Source organism: Macaca mulatta, chromosome 5 (genome assembly GCF_049350105.2).
Source record: "Macaca mulatta isolate MMU2019108-1 chromosome 5, T2T-MMU8v2.0, whole genome shotgun sequence".
In the NCBI taxonomy this organism is placed as follows: Eukaryota; Metazoa; Chordata; class Mammalia; order Primates; family Cercopithecidae; genus Macaca; species Macaca mulatta.
Genome location: NC_133410.1, coordinates 152,158,302 through 152,174,688, shown reverse-complemented (window position 1 = coordinate 152,174,688; position 16,387 = coordinate 152,158,302). Strand labels below are relative to the sequence as shown.

Below are 16,387 nucleotides of genomic sequence, written 5' to 3'. Positions count from 1 at the left end.
ATCTCACTGAAGAGAGATTAAAGTTACTCCCTCAGTTTTGGTTCTTGCTTTCCTATTCCACTCTTTATAAGTATTTACTTCTATTGGATTTTCTTTCTTGTCTCTTTTTCCCTCTATGCCCAACTCAGGATTTCTCCAAGAGTAATCTAAGGACCATCTACATCAGAATCAGCAGGGGTTCAAGTAAGAAACTGCAGTTTTCTGGACCTCTACCCAGACTTAATAAAAATATTAGAAGGAGGGTAGAGCCCAAGAATCTTCACTTTAGAAGTTACCCAGTGATTGTTATGCACACTGAAGTTTAAGGACCACTGACTGCTCTAGACCCTTGTTTTTTCCCAACCAAATGACACAAGGACTCTGCCAAGCTATAAGTATCTTAGGATCATCTGAAAAGAGAGAACACCTTAACAGTTCTCTCTTTGCATTCCTTCTATTTGCCTTCCTTCTAAAATACACATGGAAGAGGAAAGAAAGCTTGGAGAGTGGGCTGAATATGAGACATCAGCATAAATGCAGACTTGTCAGCCCTGCTCTGTGGCTGCTGCCAATTACAGTAGCCAGACCTGAAAGAGGACTTGATTACATGTAATTTATAAAAAGTAAACAAGCTGGGTGGCTTGTGAACAATGAATGGTGATATTGCAGCCAAGAGGTAAGAAAATGCATGAAAAAATGACTCAGCATCCCCCTACTAGACAACAATTGGCTGTACTCTAAGCTAGGAGAGTAAAGGAAAAAAATGAGTATTTTGGTAATGATTTAAATGACAACAGATCCTTGGAGAGAGAATTTGCCTATCACCTAAACCCTCTAGTGATCAAAGGCTCAGCCATCTCAATGACTGTTTTTCTCAAACATTATTTTAGTCAGAAAAATAAATGCTTGCTTCCGGTGCTATGACACAATCCAACTGGAAACATAGGAATATACTAAATGAATATTTAATGATGTCTCTTAATAAAGAGACAAGAAAGAAAATCCAATAGAAGTAAACACTTACAAAGAGTGGAATAGGAAAGCAAGAACCAAAACTGAGAGTAACTTTCATCTCTCTTCCGTGAGATGAAAGGAATATGCTGTGCTACTTAAAAATTGCATAATACTAAAAGAACCAAGCTTTATGAACCCCTCTACATGAGGATTTCTCAACTTCAGCACACTGATATTTTCAGCCAGATAAATATGTGCAACACAGCGTGTTTAGTAGCATCCCTGCTTCTTCCCACTAGATACCAGAAGCATTCCTCCTCCTAGCTGTAGCAACCAAAATGTCTCCAGAAATTGTTAAATTGATAGGGAAGTGCTGGGAAGGGAAGAGCGTGGTCCCTTTAAATGATCTCGAAGGGAGGAAGGCGTGGTCCCTGACTAGGGATCCACCCCCTCGATCCTAGGTGAGGCCTGGCACTCCAGCCTTGGCGCCCAAAGGTCGCCTTTCCCAAGACCACCCTGGCCGGCCACGCCCCCATCTGTGTCTATAAAAACCTCCCCCTCCAGAGTCCCTAGGAACAAGCGGCTGGAGGTCCTGACAAAGACGTTCGCGGGAGAAGACACAAGCGGCTGGTCGTCGAGAGAGCACACCGTGGAAGAGCACCCGCAGGCAAGCTGACCGTGGACTGGCCGAACAACTCAGAGTATGGCCGGAGAAGCTGGAGAAGAGTCAGGCGGCTGAGTGGCCCCACTCCAGGGGAAAACCATCTCCCTTCTGGCTCCCCCATCTGCTGAGAGCTATTTCTGCTCAATAAAACCTTGCACTCATTCTCCAGCTCCACGTGTGATCCAATTCTTCTGGTACACCAAGGCAAGAAACCCTGGGATACAGAAATCCCTCTATCCTTGTGATAAGGAAGGGGGTTTAACTGAGCTGGTTAACACAAGTTGTCTATAGAGGGCAAACTAAAAGAGCACCCCGTAACACACGCCCACTGGGGCTTCAGTTGTAAACTTTCACCCCTCGACACTGCGGTGGGGTCAGAGCCCCTCAGCCTGCTCGTCTGTATGCTCCCCTAGAGGTTTGAGCAGTGGGGCCCTGAAGAAGTGAGCACATCCCCATTGCATGCCTTGCGAGGGGGACAAGGGAACCTTTCCTGTTTCAAAATGTCCTGTGGAGGGGTCAAAATCACCTACCCACGTCTACTAAAAACTGTCGTACACAGAAACATCGTGAAGAAATTGTGCGTATTAAACAGCTCATAGAACACATTTTTTACATAATCAAATTTTGCTCCTATATATTTTTAAATATATTTTATATAAATCTATATATATACACATATATTTTTCCATTACCAGGGACTAAAATACAAAGCTTTTTTTTTTTTTGAGACAGGGTTTCACTCTTGTTGCCCTGGCTGGGGTGCAATGGCAGGATCTCGGCTCACCGCAATCTCCGCCTCCCAGGTTCAAGTGATTCTCCTGCCTCAGCTTACCGAGTAGCTAGAATTACAGGCATGCACCACCACACCTGACTAATTTCTGTATTATTAGTAGAGACGGGGTTTCACCATGTTGGCCAGGCTGGTCTCTTATCTCCCGACCTCAGATGATATAGCCACCCCACCTCCCAAAGTGCGGGGATTACAGGGGTGAGCCACCGTGCCCAGCCTAAAATACAAAGTGTTAAGAGTGTTTTAGTGAGCTATCTAAGCCATGATAACAGTGCCACATGACAAAATAACTGAGTAACTCCTCCCTTTTCTTAGTCCCAATCAATCAGTTGACATATGCTGTCAACTTTATCTTAAAAGTATTTCTGTTCATTTAACAGAGCCAACATATCCATCAGACAGAAGGCACAGTGCTTGGGGCCCATGATACTTTTAGGAGCACACAAAAAGTGTCTTAATACTTTCTTTTAAAAATCAAAATAAAAAATGAAAAATAACTACTCCAGGTTAGAATATATTCATCTTTATACTGACATAGCTGCAAAATAGTTTTTAATTTTTTTAACCTAGGAAGGGGGGGACCTATGAAGGGACCTATGTACCACTGGGGCTCACAAAAGTCACAACATGGCCCCACCATCGGAGGGGAGATAAGTAAACAAGCAAATATCAAGTGTGGCAAGTGCTATGCTATGAGAATAACAGAGCATGACAGGAGGACAAAACAGATGCTCCCAGCACAATATGTCTGTGTGTACATGTGGCAGTGGTGGTGGAGGTCAGAAAAGGCTCCCAAAGTTAGCCTGGTTGTGAGACGGAAAAGAGAGGGTTCAAGGACTCCTGGAGGAGAGGAGAGCAGGTGCAAAGGCCCGGAGAGAGAGAGATCTCAGAGCTGATCTGGACCATGAAAGTTCAGTATAGCTGAAGGGGAGAGACTGAGTGGAGAAGGGAGCAACAAACACTACTGGATGGATGTGCTGCTGCCACATAAAGGGCCATGCAAGCCAAAGGAAGAGGCAGAGGCACTCCGAAGAGCAAAAGAACGCCGCAGAACAGCTTCGAGCTATGGAATGGCATTATCAGATTGGTATTTCAGAAAAGTCATTCTGGCTGCCTTGACAAGACAGTTAAGAGGGGCCCAAGAGGAGGCAGAGAGCAGCAACTGCAACTGGCTATTGCAGCAATCCAGAAGAAAGGCAAAGATGGCTTAGGCAAGAGTGGCCAATAAATCGAGATACTTGGGAGGTAAAACTGACAGGGTTTGGTCATTGGGTGTGGAGAATGAGAGACAGAGAAAAGTAAAAGAAAACCTGGCTGAGCCACTGTACGAGGAACAGCCAAGAAGACCAGGTTTAAGGGAAAGGATGATAAGATCTGCTGTGGGCATTCTGACTCTGAGTTGCTGTGGGCTATATAAGCCATTTTGGATTTAAACCCTTAGATCCATAGATCTATGGAATGAGAATTGGGCTGAGATAGAGTACTCAAATTATCAACATATAATTCAGGACATTTAACTAGGTGTTAAGAGCCACAGATGAGTTTTAAAGGTCAGAAAACATCCAAGATTATAATAATGTTTGTGTCTAAGTTGGTAAGAATTCTTATGGTAACTGAGAGCCTCACATTTTCAAAGGAGTTCACGATCTCACAACAGATGAAGAACCAACTAACAAAGATGAAAAGAGGAGGAGACCAACCAGGGCTAGCACTGGAACCCTCAAGAACTCCAGCACTTAGGAACATCAGAGACTGGTGTTTAAATAAGGGTGATGGAAAAAGGACCCAGCTGTATTCCATTATGAAATGAACAGCAGGTGAAAAAAAGGGATAACCAAATGTAAACAGCAATGCAAGAGTCTGGCTGGGAAAAGGAGAAACAGAAATCAGATCTTACTCCAGCCTCATCTTTGAAAATTGAATCCATCTTTTAAGGTCCTGGTGAAACGGCTCTTGCCACCTTCATTAAGCCTTCACAGAGTACCTGAATTAACCTATCTTTGCTGGATTCTTCTACCAGAATGTCTCACACATCACTGATCATTATGTAATTTGTAGAACTAAGTGCAACCTGTGTCCCCTAGCAGCACACAGCTCTCAAAGGTGAAAGCAGTGTTCGCTTGGTCCTCTTCTTTTGCATTCTTCACAGTGCCCTGTTCACGTGAGCATTCACTCTGACAGAAAGGATTTTATCTGGGAGGTGAGATATGGGCCCCGACAGAACAATTGGTTAAGTAGTATGACTTTGGACTAATCAATTCATCTCCCTTAGGCTTATTTTCATTCCCCGTAAAAGGAGTGGGTTGGGTTCTTTTGGGTGGAGAAGAAGATAGTGTAATTAGCAAAAAGTTTCAATATAGCTATTGTTTTTGTAATGCAAATCATAGAAGATAAAACTGGATTAAAAGCCAAAGGACACGCAAACAATACATGAGAGAGGAGTGGGTTAGAAAAGGTTAAGAAATACTGGACAAGAGAATTTACAATTTTAGGCTCAAAATTCTACAATTATTTGATCGTGCTGTTTAACAGTATGTGCAAGGCACTGCACTATATATCTGAGACAGAGAACAAACGCCATCTCTGTCCTCTGGAAATTAATATCCTATTACAAACACCAAAGAATGATAAGTGAAGCCGTAATTTTCACAAATTCCTGTGTTTACACCTTTTTCTCTGTATACTGTGGGTCACTATGAAAATCAACTAGAAAAATATATTAGGCTTGCTTTTCCCATTTGAAACATTCAGCATTTATAAATTTGTCTCTCAACTATTTGACTGCTTAAAGGAATAGAAAGAAAAATAATACCGTTCAATAGCGCCAGTTTAATTGTGTGCCTTTTTCTTTGGAGGTAAATGACCTACATACCCAGCAAAGATTACTCAGAAGGCTTTGGTTTTATGTAACAGCATCACTAGGAACAAAGTACCTTCCCAAATATTTTACATTCTTAGGAGTTCAATATTTCCTTTTACCTTTTCTCAACACTTCAAACATGTAAACCTGAAACTGTCAAGAACATGTAAAGTAAATACTCCTTCCTACATAACTGTGGGGTCAATTATAACTTTGCCAGAGGGTAGAGGGTTCAAAAAATACCCCCCTAGCTGAATGAGGTAATCGTTCCTCATCAAGCTCTACACAACAGCACTGGAATTCAAAACGCCGAAGGTAGCTTTTACCTAGTATCTCTCTTACAAAAGTCAAAGATTAAAGCACTTCTCTCTCGATAATCAAGGAGTCATCATCCCTCCACCAGCACCTTAGTCTTGGCAACTCCAACTCTGGCCACAGCAGTGATGGGAATGTGCTAAGGACTGGAGCTGGGAAGGCACACAGGCAGGTAATTCTTTCATCAGGTAGTCATCTCAGGGAGGAGTTCTGCCAGTCAGAAAGTGGCCTAACCACATTTCCCAATACAGCAGTAACTAAAAGCTGCATTTCAGGAGAGAAAAACAATCTACATGCTGGGTGGAACATTATTATTTCTCTTCTTGATTACTACGTAAGAGTGACACAAATTAACGCTCTCTTTTTAGAGAAAAGGTGAAAGAATGTGTGTGTAAAGATTGGGACACAAATATTTTGTGATCTTGATATCTAGGCTTATATCACAGAGAAGCAGAAATGAATAGGAAAAGAGAGGGTAGGGAACTATGGCACAGAGTGCTTTTACCTTCCTCTCATTTAAAAAAGTTAGCAAATAAAATGTTACAGCAACTGGCTGGCTAATGCATTAAATACAACAATAAAAACTACAACAATGAGGCAGAAGATCACTTGGGGCCAGGAGTTCGAGACCAGCCTGGGGAATGTAGAGAGACCCTGTCTCTATTTCCTATTTAAAACAAACACTACAACAAAATGTGTTGAGTTCTTCCCATGCTTATGTCCAGGACTTCATTTCACAAAAGCAAATATGAAACTTGCTTAACTTAAATTGCATTTACCTGCTTATTTCACATTTAAATAGCTAAATATCTCTAGTCGATAATGATAAATAACCTAACCAAGCAACATAAAAGTAAGTTATAAAACCTTGGTATTATTTGACATTTTGCCCCTCTTCTGACAGGAGGATGGCCTCCTCTCACTTTTCTCTTGAAATGTGAAATGGAATTTTGATGCTTTCCCCTACGTGCAGTATTCTTAAGTATGTATAAAACTGTTTTTGAAATAAATTTAAGCTACATGAGTCAAACCAAAAGAAAATAAATAAAAAAGGAAAAGGAAAAACAATCAACAGGATAGTTAAAGCAAAGTTTAATATTTGTCTTCCTAAAAAAAGAAAGGCTTAATATTTTTTACATTGAAATGTTTGGACTCTTGGTATATTGTTTTTAATTCATGGGACAATGTGGCCATTTGTTTTTTTCCTCTTAGGACATTGTTTTTTGAACACATAACTTAAGAGAACTGCCTAGGCCAAGTATGAATTCAAAGTAGAAAGCTGGGAGAAAAGAAAACCACCATCAGAAAAACACTTGGTAAATGTGGCATTCTTTTGAGTATATAAAAATAAAAGAAAACTCAGTTTAGAAAGATAATAAACATTACTGAAACACACACTAAGAGGTGAGGAAAGAACGATTAAATGATAGAAAAAAGTTAACTCACATTTCTCCTTCTAGAAGTTCTATTCCTTTATAACTTATATCCTCCACGTGCAGTTTGCATATAGGAGCTCTGCTAAAAACAACCACATGGAAAATTTTTGTTCCAGATAATACTGCAGGACAGGGCTTGGCAGCTACAAGTTGTAATCAGAATGCTTCAAGAGCTAATGTAACAGAGATAACAACCAAACATGCATTACAGTGCATAGTCTTAATTCTTTTTAAAACCAGGCTGGGAGAAGGTCAAAAACTCTTAGGTTATAGTGTACTTTATTCGGCAATGAGAACTTTTAAACTAGGGAGAACTTTGCTCCATGAATAAGTGAATTGCTTAAAAAAGAAATGATTCTTTTTTCCAGTTAGGGCATTCTTCTATTATTTAAGATGCTCAAACATACAAGCCTAGAATGAGCAAAAATTTCCAGTTACTAAAAATGACTTTCCCCAGCAATTCTACAGGCCTAAATTGTCATCTACAATTGACTGAGGCTCCTATAGCCATCCCACTGGCAAAGGAAGAGCCTAGTTATTTAATAAATATGGAAATCCACAGTACAATGGGCCACTTTTTGCCAGGGGTAATATAAAAAAGAAAGAATGCTAATTTTATGGGTGTTATATCCCAAGAGGGGAGAATAAAGAGACCTGTGACTTGGTAAGTTTTCTGTATTAGTTGGCAGACTGAGATAAAAGGAGTCACAGAAAGATCGTGACTTCAATCCAAGTTCAAATGGCAAATTCAGATGGAGCTCTAACTTGGTGGAAATTAAGCACCATGTTGATGTGAGAAATGTGAAATGAGAGAAACCCCTCCATCCACAGTGAGAGGGGGTTTCATGTGATCCGTTGGTGTTATTCTCTCCCCCCCTCAACACAAGCTGGCACTCACACAGCTGGGCTAAGATGGCTTCCAAAGTCCGAAATAAGACGCTAGCCCAAGGCAGCCCTGGCCCTGCTGCTGGAACTCAGAAGCAAATGAATCAAAGGCTCTTTTATTCTCCCTCCCACCAGAACATGCTCCCTCTCTGTTGTAAACTAACTGCTTGCCAGAATGAATTACTTAGCTTAAAACAGACATAAAGAAATCTTAAACAACTCATGTCCCTTGGAATTTTAATAAGTTCAGGTGACCAAACAAGTTGTTTTGTTCATTTCTAGTTTGATGCAGAAAATTCACTTGTGCTCAGGAGCCCATGAGGAACAATAGATCTTAGCAGAAACAAAAACTTCTCAAACTAGAAGATACAGCTGACAGCCACACTCCACACATGAAACTGGGGTGTTGGGAAGCAGTTCTTTTTTCAAGAGGACATCTAAACTCAACACAAATGTTTGTTCTTCCTTTAAAACCAGCCCTCCCTTAAGATTTTGCTGTTGCTGCCGGCAGTACACCAGCTCTTACAAGAGCAAAGTGTAAAATTCATTTGCAGAGTCTTCCCTGGCATCTCCCACCCCTCCATCCCCTGTTGTCACTCTAAACTCTTAGGTAATAGTACTTCATTTGGCAACTAATCATATATGGCCGTATAACATATCTCCTATAAAATGATTGACAACTTGTCTTCACAAACAGATTAGAAACTCCTTAAAGGCAGGGAGTGGGCCTTTCCTTCCTTGCATTCCACACATGGCACATAACAAAAGCTCCTGCGATACTTGTTTATTATTCAGTCAACAGGCATCTGTTGAGCTCCTACTCTGAGCCAGGCATTGCACAGGGGCTCAAGACACAGCACCCAGCCCAGGAGCACAGCAGCCAAAGGCCCTGCACACAGGTCTGCCTTTAGTTAAAAACCAAGAGTCCCCAAAGAATACTGCTGAAGCAGTCACTAAACTATTTAAGATAAATAATAAAGATTTCCCCAAAAGGATGATGTCCCCCAAAAATGTATGTTGTAGCTTATTGAAGAGCTCCCCATTTGTCCCTTCCACCCAAGAAAATGTCTAAGAGGAATGCTAAACTGCAACAGAGCTTCTGCTGAAGATCTATAGCTCTTCCCTCACCCATTTTACAGATAAGGAAACTGAGGATCAGAATGGTCAAATGCTCCTGTGGGTGAGTAGTGGCAAAGCCAAGTAGAATTCGGGTCCTGACACTCAGTTTGAGTTTCCTTCCACTATAGCAAAACATCCCCAGTAAAAGCATCAGTGGTTGCATCAAATTACATTTTAAAACAAAATTCTTCAAAAGTAAAGTAGTAGCCCACCTACTACAATGCTCCTTCTGGCTGTCAGTATCTGTAAGAAAATTAGGAGTGCTGAGTACCTAATACATGTTTTCAATCTATCACCTCTGGCCAGGCACGGTGGCTCACGCCTATAATCCCAGCACTATGGGAGGCCAAGGCGGGCAGATCACCTGAGGTCAGGAGTTCGAGACCAGTCTGGCCAACATGGCAAAACCCCATCTCTACTAAAAATGCAAAAAAAAAAAAAATTAGCCGGGCGTGGTGGTGGGAGCCTGTAATCCCAGCTACTTGGGAGGTTGAGGCAGGAGAATCAGTTGAATCCGGGAGACAGAGGTTGCAGTAAGCCATGAGCCAAGATCATGCCATTGCACTCCAGCCTGGACAAGAGCGAAACTCCGTCTCAAAAAAAAAAAAAGAATCTATCACCTCTGAAACTTTCTCAGTCTGCAAATTATCAATAGCTTATCTGCATACTTTTATGTTAAGTCCAAAATATGGAATTTTACTTACTCTCAAAAAATGCTGTGTGTTTTACTCCTTACATTTTTAAGCAGATTATGGCAAAATACACTGAAATAACCAGTCACTTGTCAAACAGATTATCCAACTATAACTCTTGCCATCTTTTGTTCCAAGATGATCTCTTAAAAAAATAATTTTAAAGAGCCAGCAGAATTCTCTACCCTCCAAATTAATGCACCTTCCTAACAGCAATTTTGAATCTCAAAAGGTAGCAGTCAGCTTTAGAGATTCAGCAAGTTTCACATGGAGAGTTTTGCGCTTATCATTAAGCCCGGGCACAACAAATGAACTATCATTAACTATCGTAAAGGCTTAATGTAATTGCAAGTTGATCTCTGTTAACAGAAAAAACGTTCTTGCTACACTTTAAAAGGTAAAAACATTGGGAATCTGAATTATGTTTACTAACATGAGGATGGCAAGAACAAATTTCCTTCAACAGAATAATTATGCTTATTCAGTCACTGTAAGCAGAAACATCAGAATCCATTGATTGCTAGTGGTAATTGCCAAAAAGGTATAGGAAGAGCTTCTAGACATGACAGTCCTCTTTGTTGTAGTGACACTACAGAGCAGGGGTTTCATGCTTAGCACAGGTCCTGGGTTGTCCTTGAACCAAGGAGATGCTGACACTTGGCCTGCCCATGCCCCCCTCCTCCATGTCAGATGTCAGGTGCCCACCCAGTAGGAGAGGCTATTTCTGTTTCTAGGCCCATTTCCAGAACCAGGGGTGTGTTTTCGAAGTCCAGACAAGAGTTGTCCTGTTAATTGACAGCTGCAGAGCAGACGGAGAGCCCACGCTGGGTACAGATTACCCACCTAAGAACTGGCTGGGGCCTTGCTCCCAGGCTGACTGTGAGCTAACAGGCCACCTTGCTCTGGCCTCAGAAGCAGGTTCTCCTGCTGAGATTGTGCACCTGCCCAATGCTGACAGCTGGGCTATGGAGGAGCCCAAACTTAGCGTTCAGGCTTCAGGCAAGGAAGCTCCTCCTGTAGAGCTAGCTGTGGTAGCCAGCTGTCTTGAAACAATACTTTGTTTACAGACTTGCATCTTGTTTCAGCTAAAATTTCAGGTTCTGATGAAAATTCCACCCTTATTTCTTTAAATAATTCTTTAAAAATCTGAGCACCATTGTTGAGTGCATACTACCAAGACTTTACTTGTTTTCTGTAACCCTAGTGACAGTAATCTGTTTATGATTCCATCAGGTCCTTAACAAAGTAAAAAAGCAGCTGTTTAATATATAACACAGGATGAAAACAGCAACACCACAGTAGCAACCCTGAAAATAAGCATTAAAAATTTTCACCTACATTTTAAGTAGATTTTAAAAACTTCCAGGAGAATGAAACGCATACAAGAAAGAACCCTTTTGTGAATATAGAAAAAATTAAAAAGAGAAGGAAAAGCTGGGGAATCTGCTGACTACTCTTGACTTTCATTTTCTTTTGTGTCACTCTTTAGAAAATTCAAGAAAAGCTTACACATCAGACTAACACACTAGTGTGTGAAAAACCAATCTTGCTTGAGTTGACTATGAAACAGTAAACATAAAACGGAGTTGTAAATGGAATACGTTGGGGGCCATATATGAGATGGCTTTAAAGATAAAATTATAACAATTTAAGGCCAGGTGTGGTGCCTGTAATCACAGCACTTTGGGAGGCTGAGGCGGGCGGATCACCTGAGGTCAGGAGTTTGAGACCAGCCTGGCTAGCATGGCGAAATCCCATCTCTACTAAAAATACAAACATTAGGTGGGCGTGGTGGTGCATGCCTGTAATCCCAGCTGCTGGGGAGGCTGAGGCAGGAGAACTGTTTGAATCTGGGAGGTGGAGGTTGCAGTGAGCCAATATCGTGTCACTGCACTCCAGCCTGGGTGACAGAGCAAGACTCCATCTCAAAAAAAAAAAAGATTAATTTAAAAAAACTAAATTTTTTTGTCACTTAAAAGCCCTTATGGATCATCTTAATCAGTGTTCGGACTACCATAAATGCTGTAAACAGTGAGATAATTATCAAAGTCCCATGGGCCAAATATTCCAAACAGAATCATGATGCTCAAACTCCCTGAAGTCTCATTTAATAATTATAGTACCAAGAATTCAAGATACCTTTTCATAGCGAATCCATTCATTACAAATCATTATCCAGAAACATTTTGCCTACTGGGTGGCCAACAATGTTTTCTTTATCCAGAAAAATAAACATTCTACATGAAAAAAAACAAGCATAGGAAATGCATGTATACATGCCCATATCTTTGATGGTGAAAGCTACTTTAGCAAAAACCACCTAACCTGTACACCAATGCCAAAAGATCAATAATCTGGGAATGTCAAAATCTTCTGGGCCACCAACCTGACAGCTAAAATACAAGCCTTATTTAACCTGACAGTTAAATAAGCCTTATTTAACTCATTATACTCCATGCTGGTTTCCTCTATTCTGACAGCCACCCTGTCCACTGTCTTCCCAGACTATCTCCATCTACTTTATTCATGGGTAAAGAAAACACCAGTGCTACACCAGGCAAAGAAAATCCTAGTTTCTCCCAAGCTGTTAGGCATATTCATCCTCCTGTGGAAAACACAATGTAGTCAGCCCACTGTCTCTCTCAAATGTTCCCACAGTTTCAGTCTACACTGAACTTGTTCCTCAGAACAGCCAGAAAATATCCATACCGCTCAACTTAGACACAGTCATATACCACTTTGCATTGTTGGCTTTTTCACATATGCTTGTCTCATGGTCCTAAAGACTCAAAAAGCTACTTAAAGGTAAAGACCAGGTCTTAATGTTTCCTTAGCACTGTGCACCTGATCCATAGCCCACCTAATTCTTGTATTCTCAACTAATATTCAGAGTCAGGAAAAGTTAAAATCTGAAAGGAACTTTATTTTGTTGTTGCTGTTTTTGCTCCCTGTCATCTAGGCTGCAGTGCAGTGGCACAAACTCTGCTCACTGCAACCTCAACCTCCCGGATTCAAGCATTTCTCCTGCCTCAGTCTCCCCAGTAGCTGGGATTACAGGCGTACACCACCACGCCCGGCTATTTTTTTTATTTTCAGTAGAGACAGGGTTTCGCCATGTTGGCCAGGCTGGTCTTCTGACCTCAGGTGATGCACCGGCCTCGGCCTCGGCCTCGGCCTCCCAAAGTGCTGGGATTACAGGTGTGAGCCTGAAGGACCTTTAGAGATAACCTAGTCTAAGCTCCACATTTGAAATGAACGAGGTGAGAGTCATTAACCTTTTACAGTGAATCAATCAGGCAGATCTGGGTTCAAATGCAGGACTGTTTTCTGTGAAATAGAGATGACATCTACCTCAGAAAACAGTTGTAATGATCAAATTATACTTTCCTTTTTGTTTGTTTTTCTTGTTAAGACATAATCTTTTTGGCTGATTTTTTTCCTGGTGAATAGTTCAATTGAATTCTAAGCCCAGGATGCAGGGCTTTTCTCCGACTGTATTTTCTGACCTTATGGTTGGTGTCTAATACAGTGCCTCGCGTCTTTTGAGTTAGTCATGAATGAACCATGTGAAAGAATGAATTAAACCTATATTATCACTTTCTCGTTCAGCAAATGTCTTATTCTTTAGTTCCTCCAAGAATCTGTCTTTCCTAAGTTGGGCCTTCTCAAAACAAATATATTTATCTCCCTACCCCTTCCTCCCTTCCTTCTCTCTCTCTCTGTCACACACACACACACACACACCCCTTTCCCTTTAGAACAGCTGGAGGAAAAAAAACACTGCCTCCCTCATATTTTTGGAATAAAGTTAGCATTTTTACTAGGATATTCAGGAAAACTGATAGATGGGCAGGATTTGGAGGTATTACACATCTCTGGAGAGCTTTCTTATGATTTGTGGCATCGAGTCCTTCAATAAAATTACTTGTCTATAATAAATTCTGGCAGAAAATAAATCAGAAATTCACTGGTGAGTTGTCAGTGAAGTTAAATACTTCACTCTGTTCTATACAAGCAAACAGTGACTAATAGGATTAACCTGAGCTCTAATACTGGGTGTAGATATTCTTCAACGACAAACGGGTTCCATTAGTACAGGCATTAAATTTATATATTTAAGGGGGCATAAATTTTGCTTTTGCAAACACATTTTACTAGAAAAATATTTGGTCCAGGTGTCAGGACAAAAGTGTGATTTCTTTCCTTTGCAGGGGGCAGCAACAAAACCACCAATGGGAAGAATGAGATCCCAGACCTCTGAAGAGGACACAGGTTTCCACTAAAGCAAGGTTGATACTTTCAAGGAATATTTTTCGTAACAGCTAAAACGGTTTAACACATAGCATCTTGTATCAATTACACAAACACCATTAAAGCCACTCTGGTTCCCTGGGAAAGGACTGCAACTGAAATCCCTTCTGGCTTCAGCTGTCCCCTCCTGCCGAGTTTGACAGCACATCCAAGGCGCCCAAACACCAGCCACTAGGCTCCCCCCAGCGCCCTCCTCTCGCAGCAAACCGCCAAGGCTCCCGGGCCAAACTCCAAAGTCCCTCAATTCAAAACCGCGAAAATGTGAACCCTGCTAAGTAAACGGCAGGGCGCGTAATAACTTTTCTTTCTTTCCCTTTTGCGCGCATTCGATATGCTTGTCTCTACTACCAACTCCTCAGGTCCACAGCCCGCTTCCCGCAACCCATCTCGAGGGGCGGAGGAGAGGGAGCGCCCATCAAAAAGAAAGGGCTAGTGAGCCCTAAAACCTCGGCGGTTTTCCCGGTGCGGGAACTTTAGCACACATCAGCCCAATAATCAGATGCAGGGATAAAGCAGGAAGAAGGCTCCTCTCTCCATCGCACCCCATCCTTCCTAAGGAAGAAGAAAAGCACGCAGCAGTTTAGCTGGAAGTCTAGGCCCTTTTATGGGGAGAGCAGGTCCGCAAAGCAGGCTCTCTGGAACCTGGAGGAAGAAAGTTGTCTGGCCAAGTGGATGACTGGGGGTGAGGGAGTGCAAGGCACCCGGGTCCCGAGACCGTCAGGGGTAGGGGCCAAGGGGAAAGAGACCGGCATTTGTTTAAGAACCAACCCCGCGCTCGGCCAGCTGCAGCCGCCGGCGAGCCGACTGGGAAGGGGTGTGGACGCCGAGGCCCGCGGAGTGGTGCCCACAGCTGTACTTACATAACGCTTCAACTTTTTCTCCGGGGGGGACTTGCGGAGCCATCCGGAGCAGACCACTTCACCACCGCTCATGGTGCGCGCGTCTAGGGCTCCGGGCCGGGCAGCTGAGGGGCGGCGGGCGCGCTCCCGACACAGCCGACGCCTGTCGAGCGCGCAGCGGCGAGAACCTAGCTCTCCTTGTCGCGCACCCCGGACGGACTGAGCGGACAGGCTCCACGGTGCGTGGGTTCTACGAGTTCGAGTCTCTCCTCTGCAGGCCCACGAACCTGAACAGAACGCGAGCCGGGGCAGCGGGCTCGCCGGCCTCCTTTCAGTGCTCCCGCCTCGCCTCCAGACGTGCCGTCTCGCCAGCTGCCTCAGCAGCGCTCGGACTCAGCGGGACTGTGCCCCGACTCGGAGCCGGAGCCTCGGTCCCTGGCGCTCCGCCCCCTAGGGACAAGACCTCCCCAGAGCGCTTTCCGAAACAGACACAGTGCTGTTCACGCACACATACACACACACACACACTCACACACACAATGCCCCGCGCGGTGCCCACTCCCGCTCGCCCGCCCGCCCTCGGTTTCGGTGCGCCCGGAGCGATCCTCCTTCCCTCTCCTCGGGGGAGGGTGGGTCACTTCGCGGCACTCGGGGAACGCCGAGGAAAGGGGAAGCCACGAGCCGCCTACGGGCAGCGGGCGCGGGGCTGGTCCCGGGTCACAGAGGGAGCCGCAGGGTTGGCGGCGAAGCGCGGGGCGTCTCTGAGCGGCGGGCGCAGGGAGGTCGCAGGTCAAGCTGGAGGGTGGGTCCGCTCTAGCTGCAGCCGAAGAGGGCGGGGAGCGGCGGAGGAACGAGGCGCTTGGCGACTTGGCTCCTGGGAGGGATCCCGCTGTCCCGGCCTCTCGCGCTCCTCCCCCGCCGCCTCCCCCACCCCGGGGCGCGCGGCAGGTTCTGAGCGGCTCGGCCCCAGATCCCGATCCCTCCCTCTCCCGGCCTCCGGGATCCCTCTTCCTCCCTTTCCTCCTCCCCTTCCCACGTTCAGGCCCGGCTCCGGTTTCTGCCCAGACTTTCTCTGAAACTCCGCCGGAGCGCTTCCAGCCAAAACAACAAGGGCTGGGGGAGGAGACGGACGAAGGGAGGGAGCAAGGGAGGGAGGGAGCGCGAGTCCGAGAGGCACCCTGGGATCTGTAGTTCGGAAAGCAGGAGCAGGGTCCTCCGCCGTCCGGCGGCCCCCAGTCCGCTCCTCGCCCGGGAAGACCGCAGAGGCCTTGGCTAGGGCGGAGGCACCGGGGCTCCGGCGCGGGGAGGACCGAGGGACGTTCGAATGTTCAGTCCGGGGCTTGCCATCTTGACTCAGCCCGGTGTCGGTTCGGAGCTTGTGCTGTGCCCGAGATCAAGAGTTTCGGGGGTTTTCTTTACTTGAGAGCCTGAAAAACAAAACCGCCGGGAGACCACCATCCTGCCGGTCCCCGCCACGCGAGATTAAAGGACAGAACAAGAGGGCGCGGGAGCTACCAGCTTGGAGGGGAGGACAGATGGGAAC

General features: G+C 44.4%; 1 protein-coding gene and 1 pseudogene across 8 annotated transcripts in view; one reads left to right on the top strand and one right to left on the bottom strand.

Moving 5' to 3' along the window:
- Positions 1–15,300, bottom strand: part of GAB1 (GRB2 associated binding protein 1) — a 131,837-nt gene extending 116,537 nt beyond the window's left edge. For 6 of the 8 annotated variants that reach the window (XM_078001618.1, XM_028848035.2, XM_078001619.1 and 3 more), the window contains exons 1-2: positions 14,866–15,248; positions 7,009–7,077 (exon numbers count right to left, since the gene is read on the bottom strand). Coding sequence is in view for 2 of the 8 variants with exons in the window: in NM_001266432.1 (NP_001253361.1) it covers positions 14,866–14,937 (72 nt within the window). In the remaining 6 variants the exon portion in view is untranslated. 8 annotated transcript variants of the gene reach the window in all.
- On the top strand, positions 14,936–15,835 carry LOC106998520 (uncharacterized; annotated as a pseudogene).
- The last annotated feature ends 552 nt before the right edge of the window (positions 15,836–16,387 follow it).